Source organism: Myxocyprinus asiaticus, chromosome 1, assembly GCF_019703515.2.
Source record: "Myxocyprinus asiaticus isolate MX2 ecotype Aquarium Trade chromosome 1, UBuf_Myxa_2, whole genome shotgun sequence".
NCBI lineage: Eukaryota > Metazoa > Chordata > Actinopteri > Cypriniformes > Catostomidae > Myxocyprinus > Myxocyprinus asiaticus.
The window spans coordinates 9,777,465-9,793,972 of NC_059344.1; the positions used below are offsets into that span (position 1 = coordinate 9,777,465).

At 39.8% G+C, this 16,508-nt stretch overlaps 1 protein-coding gene across 3 annotated transcripts in view; it reads right to left on the reverse strand.

Moving 5' to 3' along the window:
* Positions 1-1,796: 1,796 nt before the first annotated feature.
* Positions 1,797-16,508, reverse strand: part of LOC127442745 (cortexin domain-containing 1) — a 55,124-nt gene continuing 40,412 nt past the window's right edge. The window contains exons 2-3 of one of the 3 annotated variants that reach the window (XM_051700929.1): positions 3,474-3,718; positions 1,797-2,908 (exon numbers count right to left, since the gene is read on the reverse strand). In XM_051700929.1, the coding sequence (XP_051556889.1) occupies positions 3,485-3,664 (180 nt within the window). In that variant the 5' untranslated portion in view covers positions 3,665-3,718 and the 3' untranslated portion in view covers positions 1,797-2,908; positions 3,474-3,484. Of the gene's footprint in view, positions 3,719-16,508 lie in introns of all 3 variants that reach the window. The other 2 variants (XM_051700926.1, XM_051700921.1) reach the window with 2 other exon arrangements.

The following is a 16,508-nucleotide window of genomic DNA, read 5'->3' on the forward strand; positions in this document are numbered from 1 at the left end:
CATAAGGCTGCATCATAACAAAATGTGAAAAAAATGAAGGGGTCTGAATACTTTATGAATGCACTGTATTTCACTCCAAAAGGATTGTAAAGTGTAAAACTTGTTGAAGATTAGCAGACAGGGGGTCAGTTCATTAAGTGATAAAAAGCTGTTTCCTTACAAAAGCAGTTTATTCAGCATATTGAGGCATCTCCTCCATTGACGACATCCATTAAAAAAGAACGGCCTCTGGTCTCATAGCCAGTGTACTACTGTGTTATGCTTTGTTTTGCTAACCTTGAAGGCTCCCCCTGGAAGAGGGGCTCTGACTAAACCTCTAAAGGCTGGGTTTAAAATCGTCTTGCATTCACCGCTTCAGTCAGCCATGCATGAGTGAGTGGCACTCTCTACCATGTGTGTGCTGAGCAGCACAGAAATATTAGATGATGTTTATCATATTACAATTCAAATAGTCTTGCCGGACTGCAGAAGATAGGTCCAGGTTTCCTTCTCAAAACATACTTTCCTTACAATGGGTGTGTAAGGGGAAAATGGAGGTGCATTTCAAATTTTCTCCAAGTTGGACTCAGTATTGATAAACAGCATATTGTAAATAAGGATCAGAGTTGGGAGGATTACTTTTAAAATGTATTACACTACAGATTACAGAATACATGCTTTAAAATGTAATTTGTAATGTATTTGATCTATTTGTAATGTATTTGAAAAGGCCTAAATATAATTTGCAGTGATGCTTCTAAAATGAGATAGAGTAAAATCTTGTTTTAAGGATTTTTAGATATTGTTACAGGAAAACAATGCAAAAATGATCTAACATGGAGCTAAATGTTCACATGAAAGTTTACACAAGGTTTACTATATCTGCTGCTCCAAACTTACTTCAAAACCCCACAGAGTGTACACAATGACATCTTTTCCTGATCGTATGTGGATTCTCTCTGTTATACTCCCAAATGGAAAGTTCACCAATGACATCATATCCACCTTTTCACTCATAACAGTGTGAAATCGCCCTCTGTTAGCTTGTATGAATGTAACACATCATAAGAAAGTGTTTCACCATTGTTCAACCTCTCCTCGGATTGCATCATTTAGATCTATATTTTTTCCAACTAAATAGACTAAATATGAAATAAATCAAATGACAATAAAATGCAAAGTAATTTCATTTGTTATCAAAATGCTTTTTGAATATAACTGTTTTCTGTTTACTAATGATTTAAATTGTAACTGTAGTGGAATACAGTTAATAATATTTTGTGTTTTAAATAAGTAATCCCGTTACATGTATTCCATTCTCCCCAACCCAGAAAAGGATATACAGTATAAGTGATAAACATACTACAATATCATTATACTCTATGTAATAATGATAATATGGGGCTAATGAACACCGGTGTCTTTTCCATTTTTCCTGTAGCCCTTCACAATTGATTTAAAGAAGGCATTGTATTACTTGATACTTTTGTGTTTTGTGATGGTTAATCCTGGCTCTGAGACTGTTCAGACTTGCTACACTATATTTGCATCTGGATGTAGTTTGAACAGAGGCATTTAAATTCCCACAATGTCTCATTATGGAGGACAGCAGAGTAAACTGTTTTAGTGCAAACATTCCAGCCGATCAGAATAAAGTATTACTATCTAATAGACCATGGTTTAATATATTTAAGATAATAAAAATTAGCAAGGATTATTGTGTTACAACTACCAAAAATGTTAGATTTGTTATAATCTAAAATATATAGACAAGTAGCACAAGCACAAGTTTTCATCAGATAAAACACTGGCTTTTAATTCATTTGTCCTTTATTGTGTGCTACTACACATTCATCAAGGCATGTGGTAAGGATAAATTCATTCATGACTTAATTTATTATTTCAGCAGAGGCACTTGAAATCATGCAGTGTAGAATATAGCTACAAATATGTACAATACATTTAATCAAGGGCAACAGAAAACTGAATCAAATAGATTCAATAGACACAGATTGTATGAGCTGATAAATAAAAATGAAACAGATGCTCTTATAAAGTCAAAGTTAAAAGGAAGTTGAATGCAACAGTAATGATGCTGCTGATGCTTAAAGGTACAGTTTACCCAAAAATGAACATTCTGTCATTATTTTCTAACCCCATGCCACTCCAAAACCATTTGCTATTATTTTTCCAAGGAACAATGTCAAGGCCCAAAAGGACCAAATATAAAAGTATCATAAAAGCAATCCATATGCCTTGTGTGCACTACATTGCAAGTCTTCAGCAGTCATATGATAGTTTTGTTTTTGCAACAGACATACATTTAAGTAATTATTCATGGAAAATCTCCCCCTCTGCTGCAGCTCTCATATGTAATTTTCCATCTTGCATTTTCTTCTTAATTTCTCTTTATGTGTTACAAAGAAGAAGAAAAAACCAACAGCATACAACTTTGAACAGCATGGGGTTGAGTAAATAATGAGAATGTTTATTTTCAGGAGAACTATTCCTTTAACTCAAATGCAGACTCAATCATTGCTGGAATTATGAGGCTTGTAAAGGGATGTCTGACATATTTCTGAACCCCAACACGTCATGCAATTAAGCTTGTGTAGTGAGAAGCATTTGCGCTCACATACTTGCATACAGTATGTTTCGCAAATAACGAATTGCTTCCAGTTTTAACCATAATGAATATAAAAAATACACTTGCTCACAATGCATTTGTGTATCTTATTAAAAGTTTCAGGCAGGATTCATTGTGGTCCTCTTGTGTTCCGACACTGATGAGTCAGGACGGTGTGGGTTGGAGGTGTCAGATATTGGCTGGTTCGATCTTAGGGAAAGTGTGACCATGACTTGCTGTGCTTTGTACTGAGGTGATGGCATATTATGTCCAGATGATGGCAACTCCTGTCCAGAACAGATACTGCTAGGAAATGAGTAAAAAAGAGGCAATAGGTGTCAGGAGAGAACTCGTGTAAGCCTTCATGCCTTCTTGTGTGATGTAAGCTAGTTAGCAAAAAATAAACTAAAGCTGAATGCAGTAAAATATCTTCAAAGCAAGGGAAGCCTTCACATTTTACATGTGTGTGACTCTGTTTCAAAATCTAGTGAGTTACCTGCATAGGCAGAATTTTAAGGTATTATCGGTGCACTCCCACGAAGTCTGTTTCAAAAAGTATATGCTGCCTTCGAAGAGGCATCGCATGTGTCCTTCACGGAGAAGCCAAACTTATAAAGCATTGTGACAAGCTTAATGCACAATTTTACCCAATATTTATGTGTGCTTTGTATTTTTATGTATTATACAATCAGACTGTTAGCTTAGCAACATGCTAAAGAAAAACTCTATTATCTATTATTATCTATGTATCTATTTTACAGTTTGTACTGCATAAATCTCTTGTAGGTGCATGTTTATTAGCAGAGGTGATGGGGAAAATGTCCAAATGTACACGTCTTCCAGCATGCGAGTTGGTCTATTTACGCACAATCGGATCTGCTAATCGTCCAGGTGCTGCTCCTCCCAGGTCGAGGTGGGTATGGCGCTGTAGGGGTCCATGATGACTTTGGCACAGCGGATGATCATTGCGATCAGCAGCAGACAGAGGAAGGCGATGCATGCCAGAGTCAGACCCTGGTCCACATCCACAAAAGCAGGGTCTGGCGTTGTCTCCTCCATCGCTTCGGTCTGTCCGCATCGATCTGTGCTGCTGCTACCATCCTGATCACTTATCTGTGGGTGGGGATACAAAAAGACAAGCTACTGTAAAATGCTGTCTGCTTTACAGAAAGTCCAACAAACTGAGCTGGTTAAACAAATTCTTAAAGATTGGAGTATTTCTCTTGGTGGATGAAATGTGACTACAAAATAATTTTTAAATTTTTAGTACAAAAAGTAGCGTAATACATTACATTCTTATACAGATTACTGACTTTCAAGAAAGTTTATTACCTTTAAGTACATTAATTGGGATACACATATTTCAAAAATAATAGTATTTATGTATATTTTATGTATTTTATTAATAATTTATTTTTATGTGAGATATATATATATATATATATATATATATACATACTGGCAGCCAAAAGTTTGGAATAATGTACAGATTTTGCACTTATGGAAAGAAATTGGTACTTTTATTCACCAAAGCGGCATTCAACTGATCACAATGTATAGTCAGGACATTAATAATGTGAAAAATTACTATTACAATTTGAAAACATTTTTTTTTTTTTTTTCAGAACTTCTTAAACTACTTCAAAGAGTTCTCATCAAAAATCCTCCACATGCAGCAATGACAGGTTTGCAGATCCTTGGCATTCTAGCTGTCAGTTTGTCCAGATACTCAGGTGACATTTCACCCCATGCTTCCTGTAGCACTTGCCATAGATGTGGCTGTCTTGTTGGGCACTTCTCACGCACCTTGCAATGTAGCAGATCCGACAAAAGCTCAATGGGGTTAAGATCCATAACACTCAATTATCTGTTGTCCATTGTCTGTGTTTCTTTGCCCACTCTAACCTTTTCTTTTTGATTTTCTGTTTCAAAAGTGGCTTTTTCTTTGCATTTCTTCCCATAAGGACTGCACCCCTGAGTCTTCTCTTTACTGCTGTACATGAAACTGATGTTGAGCAGGTAGAATTCAATGAAGCTGTCAACTGAGGACATGTGAGGCGTCTATTTCTCAAACTAGAGACTCTGATGTACTTATCCTCTTGTTTAGTTGTGCATCTGGCCTTCCACCTCTCTTTCTGTCCTTGTTACAGCCAGTTGTCCTTTGTCTTTGAAGACTGTAGTGTACACCTTTGTATTAAATCTTCACGTTTTTGGCAATTTCAAGCATTGTATAGCCTTCATTTCTCAAAACAATGATTGACTGACGAGTTTCTAGAGAAAGCTGTTTCTTTTTTGCAATTTTTGACCTAATATTGACCTTAAGACATGCCAGTCTATTGCATACTGTGGCAACCCAAAAACAAACACAAAGACAATGTTAAGCTTCATTTAGCGAACCAGATAGCTTTCAGCTGTGTTTGATATAATGGCAAGTGATTTTCTAGAACCAAATTAGCAATTTAGCATGATTACTCAAGGATAAGGTGTTGGAGTAATGGCTGCTGGAAATAGGGCCTGCCTTGATTTGATCAAAAATAACTTTTTTCAAATAGTGATGGTGCTGTTTTTTACATCAGTAATGTCCTGACTATACTTTGTGATCAGTTGAATGCCACTTTCGTAAATTAAAGTACCAATTTCCTTCCAAAACAGCAAAATCTGTACAGTATTCCAAACTTTTGGCTGCCAGTGTGTGTGTGTGTGTGTGTGTGTGTATAAATATATAAATGTATATATATATATATATATATATATATATATATACACACACACACACACACACACTGGCGATGAAAATAAGGTGCTTTTTTAAACTGTACTGAGACCAGTTCCTTTATGAATTCTATTCATTCAAAATTGCTGTCAGTTAAGCCGTTAACTGATTAAGCAGTAAGGCAACAAGTCAGCTGCCTAAGTTTTCAATCACAGCCAAGAGCCCCTTGATGCAAACATAAACAAAATGGTAAAATATATATATTCATATAACATGCAAATATAAATGTCATATCAACTGTAGCGGAGGGGGTTGGGGGGTTATTATAATTCATAATTTCATTTCATGAGTTGCGTAACATAGATTGGCATGGCTATGGTTACTATACGTTAGGAGCTGAAAAATGGAAAAAACACACCAGTAAAGTGAAACGATTAAGCAAGAATAAGGTATGTACTTTTATCATATTTAAATTCTTATTCTTTATATTATCATTAAAGCTTATACTCCAATTCTCCAGCTTTGATATTATACTACTGTTTTATGACAAGAATCCCACATCAAAAGTAATTTCTTAATTTGTGTCAGGAGTACACATTAAAGCATACAAAATCAAAACTTAACATAAGTGATTTGTAAAGAATGTAATATGCACATACCTGTGCAATCATGCAAGTTCTGTTGAATAGGCTGTCATGTCAATGCTTCAATAAACAATATCCATTAGATCTTTTAGTCAAAAGTGTGCACATTTAGAGAAATTTGCTAATATGTTTACTTCAGATTTCTTGAGAAAAAATGCAGACTGGCCATCGGGAGAACCGGGACTTTTTCCAGTGGGCCGGCCGCAAAAAAGCCCTCCTCATGTGAAGACCTACTTGGGTAAAGACCAGTGAGTCTACCTGAGCAAGGACACCTACAAGGTGCCCCTCACCATAGCACTTAAGTATCTTGTTATTGTGTCTCTTTTCTTATTTTCATTCTATATACTAACATGTCTACTTCACGAATAACACATGCCTTCAAGCACATCCCTGTTATCTGTTACAGACCGTTTACACGATATTGATGCAAGACCAAATGCAACCCACACAACCTACGGTCACTTTGCACTTCAGCCCCTGCTCCACTCTCTTTCTCAGTGGGACTCTGGAACTGCCAGTCAGCTGTGAACAAAGCTGACTTCATTCCAGCCTTTGCCAAACAGTCCACCCTCAGCATCCTGGAACTGACAGAACCATGGATACGTCCAGAGGATACAGCAACACCTGCTGCTCTCTCCAACAACTTCTCCTTCTCTCACACCCCTCGACACACCGGTAGGGGTGGGGGAACAGGTTTGCTCATTCATAACAACTGGACTTTTTCACCACACTCTTCACTATGTAACAATACTAGTTTTGAATTCCATGCTATTACTACAGTGCAACTCACAAAAATACATGTTGTTGTCATCTATAGCCCTCCAGGTCAGCTGACAAACTTTCTTGAGGAGTTGGATGTCCTGCTGTCCTCCTTGCCGGAGGATGGTACGCCACTTGTGGTTCTTGGTGATTTCAACATACACCAAGAAAAGCCCCAGGCCACTGAACTGAATACTCTCCTGGCCTCATTTGACTTGGAAAAACATTTTTACACGTAACTGTACCAACTCAAATATTCTTGTTACTCCTTTACATATCTCTGATCACTACTTTGTTCAATTCAGCATGACCCTCCCATCTACATTAAAACAGTCTCCACCTTTGGTTTCCTTTCGCCATAACCTCCATTCTCTTTCACCCTCACGCCTTTCCACTGCTGTCTCTACCTCTCTTCCCACACTAAATGTATTTACCACACTTGATGTAAACACTACCACAGACACACTAAGCTCTACTTTAACAACCTGTCTAGACAACATCTGTCCTATCTCCTCTATGCCAGCACGTGCTACACCACCCAGCCCCTGGCTGTCTGACGTCCTTCGTGAACATCGGACTGACCTCAGGGCAGCTGAGAGGAGATGGCGGAAATCTAAAGATCCAGCAGATCTAGGTAAATATCAGTCTCTGCTTGCAACTTTTTCAGATAATGTTAAATCTGCAAAAACCTCCTATTACCAGAACAAGATCAAAAGCACCACAGACACTCGCAGCTTGTTTAGAACATTCAACACACTTCTCTGCCCTCCCCCTCCACCACCAGACACATCACTGACAGCAGATGTCTTCACCACATTTTTTACTAATAAGGTTACAACCATCAGCAATACATTCTTAGCACCACACCCTGTCAAACACCTGTCTCCTGTATGCAACTCTTCTGTCTCTTTGTTCTATCCTCTGACTGACACTGAGGTCTCTAAACTCCTCCTCTCCAACCACCCCACCACCGGTTCCCTTGACCCCATTCCTTCTCACCTTCTCCAGGCCATTTCTCCATCCATCCTAACTGCACTCACACACATAATTAACACATCTCTACTTACAGGCACTTTTCCCACAACATTTAAGCAGGCTCGAGTGACCCCACTGCTGAAGAAACCCGCACTTAATCCCACACAAATAGAACACTACAGACCAGTCTCTCTCATCACATTCATGGCAAAAACACTTGAAAGGGCAGTTTTCAATCAAATCTCTGCCTATCTCTCACAGAACAAGCTGCTGGATGACAATCAGTCAGGCTTCAAAAATGGACACTCCACCGAGTCGCTGAGACAGGCGAAATCTGAATCCAGATCATCCGTCCTGATTCTTCTGGACCTTTCTGCAGCCTTTGACACAGTCAACCATCAGATCTTACTCTCTAGCCTCTCCTCGCTGGGCATCACAGGAACTGTGCTTGACTGGTTTACTTCCTATCTCTCAGGTAGGTCCTTCAAGTAGCCTGGAGAGGTGAGGTATCCAAGCCACATCAGCTACTTACTGGGGTACCTCAGGGATCAGTGCTTGGGCCACTTCTCTTCTCTATATACACAACATCACTGGGATCCATCATTCAGGCACATGGTTTCTCTTACCACTGCTACGCTGTTGACACGCAACTCTACTTGTCTTTCCAGCCCAACGATACCACAGTGACTGCTCAAATTTCTGCCTGCCTGGCAGACATCTCGGCCTGGATGAAGGAGCACCACCTGCAACTCAACCCAGCCAAGACTGAACTCCTTGTCTTTCCAGTCAACACTGCTGTTGAACACAACATCACCGTGCAGCTGGGTGCAACTACAGTAACGCCTTCCAAATCGGTCAGAAATCTAGGGGTAACCATCGACAACAGACTAAATTTCACAGACCACATCTCAAAGACCGCAAGATCATGTAGATTTACACTCTACAATATCAGGAAGATAAGACCCTTCCTCTCTGAACATGCCACACAACTGCTTGTCCAGTCACTTGTCATAACTAGACTGGACTACTGTAACGCTCTCATTGCAGGCCTCCCTGCATGTGCAATTAGACCCCTGCAAATGATCCAGAATGCAGCAGCATGTCTGGTCTTTAATGAACCAAAGAGAGCACATGTTACACCACTCCTTGTCTCTCTCCACTGGCTGCCAGTTGATGCACATATCAAATTCAACGCTCTGATACTGGCATACAGAACAGTCACTGGGTCTGCTCCAGCATACCTAAAATCATTTATGCAGAGCTACATGCCCACTAGAAGCCTGCGGTCGGCTAAGGAACGTCGCCTTGCTGAACCAACACAAAGAGGCACCAAAACGCTTTCCCGGACTTTCAGCTTCATCGTACCACATTGGTGGAACGACCTTCCCAACTCCATTCGTGAAGCTGACTCACTCTCTGTCTTCAAAAAATGACTAAAAACACATCTTTTCCATGAGCACTTAACCAGTCATTAAAAAAAAAAAAAATCTATTGCAATTTATTCTGTTTCTAATACGATTATGATGCTAATGAAACTTTGTAATACAGCACTTTTCATACCACTGTTATCTTAAGATGATTCACTTATGTTTTCCTCTTTTGTAAGTCGCTTTGGATAAAAGTGTCTGCCAAATGAATAAATGTAAAATGTAAATAAAATGGCTCAACAACTTGACAACCCTCACCCCCACCCCCCTCACTTTGCAATATTACTGTGTTAGGACATTTTAAGTGAAGTATCAAATAGTTTTTTATCTGCCTTCTGGGACAATTCTCAAGTTCATCAGTAAGATTAGCCAGGCCCAGTCCCAAATCAAAATCGCTGAGGGTGCTTCTGAAAGTAATGGGTGTGCTCTGTATAAAGTAGAGACGTAATATATTAATTTTTTTAGATGAAATCATGTTTAATGCTACCTAAAAAAAATTCTCTTTCTTTAATGCGACCAAAACATGAAATACACTGCATTTGTTTAAGAAATTATTATTTATTATTTTCTTTTATGTACAATCAGTAAAAGCTTCTGTTTGTTTTCACTGCACATGAATGCAGCAAGCGATGTCGGAAGAAAGATGTTATCCGGACCACTGATCTACAGTCAGTTGAAACGTTTCACTAATAGTTTATGTTTGAATTTGTCTTTGGGAAACTGATCCTAGACCAGCAGTTATGGCCTGCTTTATCCCAGAGCAGAAATCTCATCCAACAGGTGGTGGATTGAGTGCGATAATTCAGCTATGAATTCTGCTTAGCACCTTCGAGCCCCCCCCGTAGAACCGGGCCTGAGACCAACAGCACCAGCGAGATGCCAGTAATGTACAGCTAGCTAAAGCAGGCACAAGTGCAGACCGCAGTAATGTACAGCCAGCAAATGCCCTGTCAACTGACCCAGCAGACTGACCTTATGTTCCTTTTCCTTTTATTTATTGAAAGTTGGCACCTTATTTTCCATTGGTTTATTGTCAGTATAAAAAGGAATAAATACTAATGTTCCTTTGAATCAACTCACTGTGTGTTTGTTTACTACAAAACTGCTCTTTGAGACTATAGTCTCGGGGGTAGAGGGATCATTTTCAGTGTTACAGACAAAGTTTTGCTTAGGGCCCCCAGAAGGCTAGGACCGGCACTGTATTAACGGTTCTCTTACATGAATTTTCCGCTGGTGAGAATGGAACACTGCACTAAATTACTCTGACAGTGTTTCCAGCAGTGCATTTCAGCATTTCAAAAAGTGTATTTTGATTTCCGAACAAATTACTTTTATGAGCCGGCTCTTTTGAATATATAGCGTGATACATATGACGCTTCCGGTATAGTTCAGTTCCCTAAAGAATGATTATAAAGAGCCGGTTCTTTTGAAAGTACAGTGCAAAACATGCACCGCTTCCGGTATCCACCTTGTTTTTCAGTGTAACTAGGGCGCCGCCATTATCAACCCTAAATGTGGACCTCTTCCGGTATAAGCAGGGACATTTTTGAGCATATGGGGGCCCTAAGTGAAATCCTACTTGGAGTCCCCCATCGCCCATGGAACCCATGGCTTCCGACTTATATGTGCACTTCATGATGATGAAAAACTCTGTGAGCATGCATATGCCTGTGACATCTAGCTACAACTCTCTCTTCTTGCAGTTACATTCTCCCTTCCCTCTCTAGCCACAAGGGGGCCCCCTATAACTGTCTAATTGAGCCATAACAGCTGTCTTCTTACAATTTTTAGTATATATATATATATATATATATATATATATATATATATATATATATATATATATATAAAAAAACAACAACCGTGCATTGCGTTTAAAAGCTTTGTTCTTGTCAGAGATAATTTTCTCTTTCTTAGCGATGAAGAATAAACAGACGTGCAGATCTCGCATTCAGCATGGCTTATCACATAGCGCCTTTGGAAATAAATAAAGGCATTATTGGAGGTTTTGTAGATAAATACAAATGGTGGTTTACATGGAGACAGGAAAATACAGCATCGTCATGCTCTTGGTAAAGTAAGAAGCAGAATTTATTATCGTCTCTTCAATACAACACTCAGCAACGAGTCACAAGTGAATGATCTACTTACTCTTTTACTATAAATGCTTTTGTTTGAAAATGATCCGACATTAGGATATTATTCTGCTGTACATCCTGCGGTTGTGTGATAGTTTATAAGCCTATAGACCATTTCAAGGACGTAAACAATAACAAAGGAATTAGCACGCTACTGGCCTGGGAGCACTTCCGGTATCAAATTTGTAATTATTTACTTTTTTGAGAAACATACACAACACTGTCAATTATACAAGAGCCAACAATATTAGTAGTACAGCTTTAAAATGAGATAAAATGTTTAGTATTTGGCTGGTCATGTGATCTCAACAAGCATCCCCATGATGCACCCAAGCTCCAAGTAAAATAAGACGGCTTTAGGTAGGGTGAACATACGTCCTCTTTTTCCCGGACATGTCCTCTTTTTCTGGGATTTCTAAATTTGTGAAAATGTCCTGGATTCGGCTTTAGTTGCATTATGATGTGTATCTGGTCTAATACTTCATTGTGTGTGCACGCATATTTGCATTGCTTTAACCCCCCTTTGTAAGTCCCGCCTTCTCGCACACCAACTGGTCGATTATAAGAGGCTTGCAGCAACTGTTGGCCAAATTCCTGCCTGTCAATCTCTCCACGAACGCGTGAAGTGCTGTTGTGTTCGGCATCAAACAGTTGCTTGACAGTAGCAGCAAATGACTGCTGAGTGAAAACAATGCCCAAACAAAAGTGCAAATTTACAGAAGATTTGCACAAACAATTCCCATGCTATCGTCCAGGTCGAGATCCGTGGGAAGCAGAATGTATGACATGTAAAGCTGGCACTTATGTGTCAGTTGCTAATAAAGGTGCAAGTGATTTAGAAGCACACATTAGCTCTGCAAAGGTACACTCATGGCATCAAATATTTTATTTTAGTACATGGACATTCAAAAGAATGTTGGAAATGTTTATTTATTTATATATATTTATTTATGTTATGCTAACAGAGTGTCATTTTCACAGTATTAAAGTTTGCATTCATAGTAACATAGTAACCCTATTATTCCAGATTTAGGCTGCTGTTATGGCAGAAATCTTAATCTCATGTACATGATTTTATGGTCTAACGGTTAAGTGTTAGGCCTGTTTCACACATCTTGTGAGTGAAATTATTTTCTGTAGTAATCGTGTATTTATCTTGGAAAGTTTGTTACTCCCAAAACTTTGCAGTGTGTATGTGTCCTGTGTGTGCAAAACAAACTTAAGCTCTAAGAAGAGCAGTGCCAACCATATTTAGCTACATTGTGTTTTTGGCCAAAGTCAAAACTCTTCTGTGAGCACTTGAGCACCGGCTCTTTTACAGCAGCAAACTTATACTAACCTTTATTAAAGGGGTCATGAAATGTAAAATATAATTTTCCTTGATATTTAGACATGTACAAGGTAACTGTACTATAAAAACAATACTGTAAATTTCAGAAGTCAAAACTTCCTCCCCAGTCTTAAAAGAGCATTTATAGTCACCATCCTGCTGAAACGTCTCATTTTGAAAACTGTGTGTTCATGATGTCATGAGACATTGCTCAGTTGTATTTATATGCCCCACAACATGTGTCACCACACCCTTGGCCCCGCCCAATGGTGCTCAGTGCCTAAACAGAGAGGGAGAGAGATAGGCCTACAACTATTCCTAAACAACAAAGGGGACCCATTTGGACTATTTTTTTTTTTTTTTTTATGTGCATAACATGCATTTAACAGACGTCTTTGACAGTTGTCATGTTTAACGCACCGCTTTTAAAAGACACTGTGTCAGTTACAACTCAAAAAAGGAGACTCTGTTCGGCTTCATTCAGCTGCTCTGCATCTTGCTGTTCTTGTGCCCATCTACGCCATTTGTATTTGTTAGTGTATGTAAACAAGCAATAACTGGACGTCTTTGACCGTTCTGATGCATTTCTGGTGATCTGCGCCTCAGTGCACTATGTGTGAGCATCATGTTTCACTGTGCTATGGACTGTGTATGTGTGGCTAATATCAGCGTCGACTGCAGTCATAATATGATTCAAGCTTTGCAAAGGAACTGTTATTGAAGAATGGGGCCGTTAAAAACACTTGAACTTGACAGCAAAACCGTGAGTAAAAAGTTTCATTCATTAATATTTCATATGTTATGACTGTTTGATAGTTATGGTGCTGATGTGAATAGTTTAATATATTCGGATGCAATGTGTTGGGTGTACGTTATGTGTAAACCCTGAAATTTAGTTTTATAATGTTGTGGAGGGCTTGTTTATACTCTTCCGACTGAGTTTCAAAAATGGCTGAATTTGAAGGTATGCACAATGTTAGCCAGTCAGAAAAGTGGGCGTTTACATTGTTAAACAAGTTTAAAGGAGACGCTGAGGCCAAAACCAACCTTTTGAGACAGAGGGCCAGAGACAGGGTGGAAAATGATAATTTATTACTAAACTATGACAGTTTTGGTGAAAAAATAAAATGTTACTGACATTATCAGTGGACCTCAGGGAAGATTAGAATAAAATAAAAGAATACAAGAATAAAAAGAAGAATAAAAAAAACATTTCATGAACCCTTTAAATCTGTTCTCTTAAACTTTACTATTTCGCTGTTGTTTCTGTCACACCTACATCTCTGTCCTAGCTTGTACTTTTCTTAGCAGTTTTGGAACTGTGTATTCATTTTCATATTTCGTTTTACTGACTCTTCGGGATGAATTGTTGATATTGTTGCATTCTTCATTTGTTAGTTCCTTTGAATGGAAGTGTCTGCTAAATGACGGAATGTAAAAGTTTATTTGTCACCTGCAAATAAGTTATGTATAGTTTAAAATAATGCAGTGTGCAGCATTTATGAGGAATATAAATCATTGATGAGATTATTAAACAATATGAATGTGATGATCAACTATTATAAAGTGTCATGTAAGTAATCTAAATGAAGCATGTAGCAATGAAAATAGATTAGAGTGCATGCAAATCATGCATCAGACTCTTGTTAGAGAGTCATGCTTGTCGCAATACAGAACAGTAGTGTAAACACTAATCCTTGACTAAACAGCCTTTATTCAAGGGCATCAGGATGTCAAGTACTATGTTATTGAGACTATTTCCTCATTTTATTCTTGGATATAAAGACAGCAGGATGAGCAATTAATATTGAGTTTGTACACATAGCGGGTTGCATGTCAATATCTGCTCTTTTATTTATCTGCTGTCCCATCAGTCAATTTTATTGTCTGCTCACAAAAAGAAACAAATGAAAACTGTGGCTAATGCATTTCTTATTAGCATTGATTCTCCTTTTACTCTCCATTGATTATGATTGGCTATGAAGAGGCATATGAATAACCTTTATTTTGTATCTAATGCTTTTAAAGGTAGCTTCTCAATGCACTTGACAGAGTGAAAGCAAAATACAAAACCATATAGGGCAGAATGGGGCTAATTGTCACTCAGGGAAGTTGTCATGAGGGTTATATCTTTGTAACTACAGAGATTTTAGTTATATAAACCTTATGATTTTGGGTTTCCATTTCAATTTATATTGTCGAATGCCACAGCAAGAGGTCTTGCATTTATATATATATATATATATATATATATATATATATATATATATATATATATATATATATATTGTAACGATGCTGGCACTGGCAATGATGACGAAGTGTAGAAAGAACCCAAGTGCAGTTTATTTACAAACGTGATTACCAGTAACCCTAACTACAAACGTGAAACATAAAACATAAACATGAACTTGACTATGACTAGACTTAAAACTTGACTTGACATAAACATAACATGGCTTGACTTGGCTAGAACAAAACACATCCACATACATTCAGTACTTGACAATGGCAAACATAAGGGCTTAGATACATGGTCATGGGAAACCACATGACAGACAACCAATGACAAGACTAAACTAATGAACATGATAACAAGATTACCAAAACATGAACCAATGACACAGCAAGACTGATAACAAGTTAAGACAATAATCCAATGAAAACATGACACATGAACATGGAGGGAAAACATTAAATCACATGACAAGGGAAACAGGAACTAAACATTTCAAAATAAAAGACATGAATCAACAAAATACACATGACATATTCCCCCCCCCCCCCCCCCCACTAAAGGGCAGCTCCTGACGCCCCAACACATAAACAAAACACGTAAAACATGACATAAATTCAAAGTTCTGTAGGGAGCTGGGGGGGGTGTGTCTTGAGGCGTGGGACGTGTGACCAGGGCAAAGTCCGTGGGGGGTGGAGCCATGAGAGGCTCGAGGGGCGGAGCCATGGAACTTGCTGCCCAGAGAGTAGCCGAAGAGTCGAAGGGCTAGGGTGGAACCGATTGCAGGGAGGCCCATGGCGGTGCTGGAGGCTCGGAGGAGCAAGGTGGAGCTGGGGGATCGGAAGACTGAGGTGGAGCCGGTGGGACTGAGGACCAAGGTGGAGCCGTAGGGAAGGAGGTCCCCGGTGGAGCTGACAGATCAGAGGGATGAGGCGCAGCCAGAGGATCAGAGAGCCACGGCGGAGCCAGGTGACCGACAGACCAAGGAGGAGCCGGAGGGACAAGGGACCCCGGCAAAGCCGACAGGCTGAAGGACCGCAGTGGAGCCGAGGGAACGCAGAGCAGAGGCAATGTCGAGGGACCGACAGGCCAAGGCAAAGTCCAGGGCTCGGAGGGTCCAGGCGGGGTCAGAGGGCCGAAAGTTCCCCTTGCCTGCTTAGGAGAACTAAGGGTGGGTATAAGGGTGGGAACCATCTCCAGGTCCAACTGCTCAGGTGTGGCTGTGACGTGGCATGGAGCAGGCTGAGGTGTTGGTGTGACGTGGCATGGAGCAGGCTGAGGCATTGCTGTGACGTGGCATGGAGCGGGCTGAGACGTTGCTGTGACGTGGCATGGAGCGGGCTGAGGCGTTGCTGTGACGTGGCATGGAGCGGGCTGAGGCGTTGCTGTGACGTGGCATGGAGCGGGCTGAGGCATTGCTGTGACGTGGCATGGAGAAGGCTGAGGCGATGCTGTGACGTGGCATGGTACAGGCTGAGGCGATGCTGTGATGTGGCATGGTGCAGGCTGAGACATTGCTGTGACATGGCATGAAGCAGGCTGAGACATTGCTGTGACATGGCATGGAGCAAAAGATGATGCTAGCTCAGCGACCATAACGAGGAACTCTGGCTCGGCGGCGGCCATGACGTGGACGTCTGGCTCGGCGGTGGCCATGTCGTGGAACTCTGGCTCTGCATCC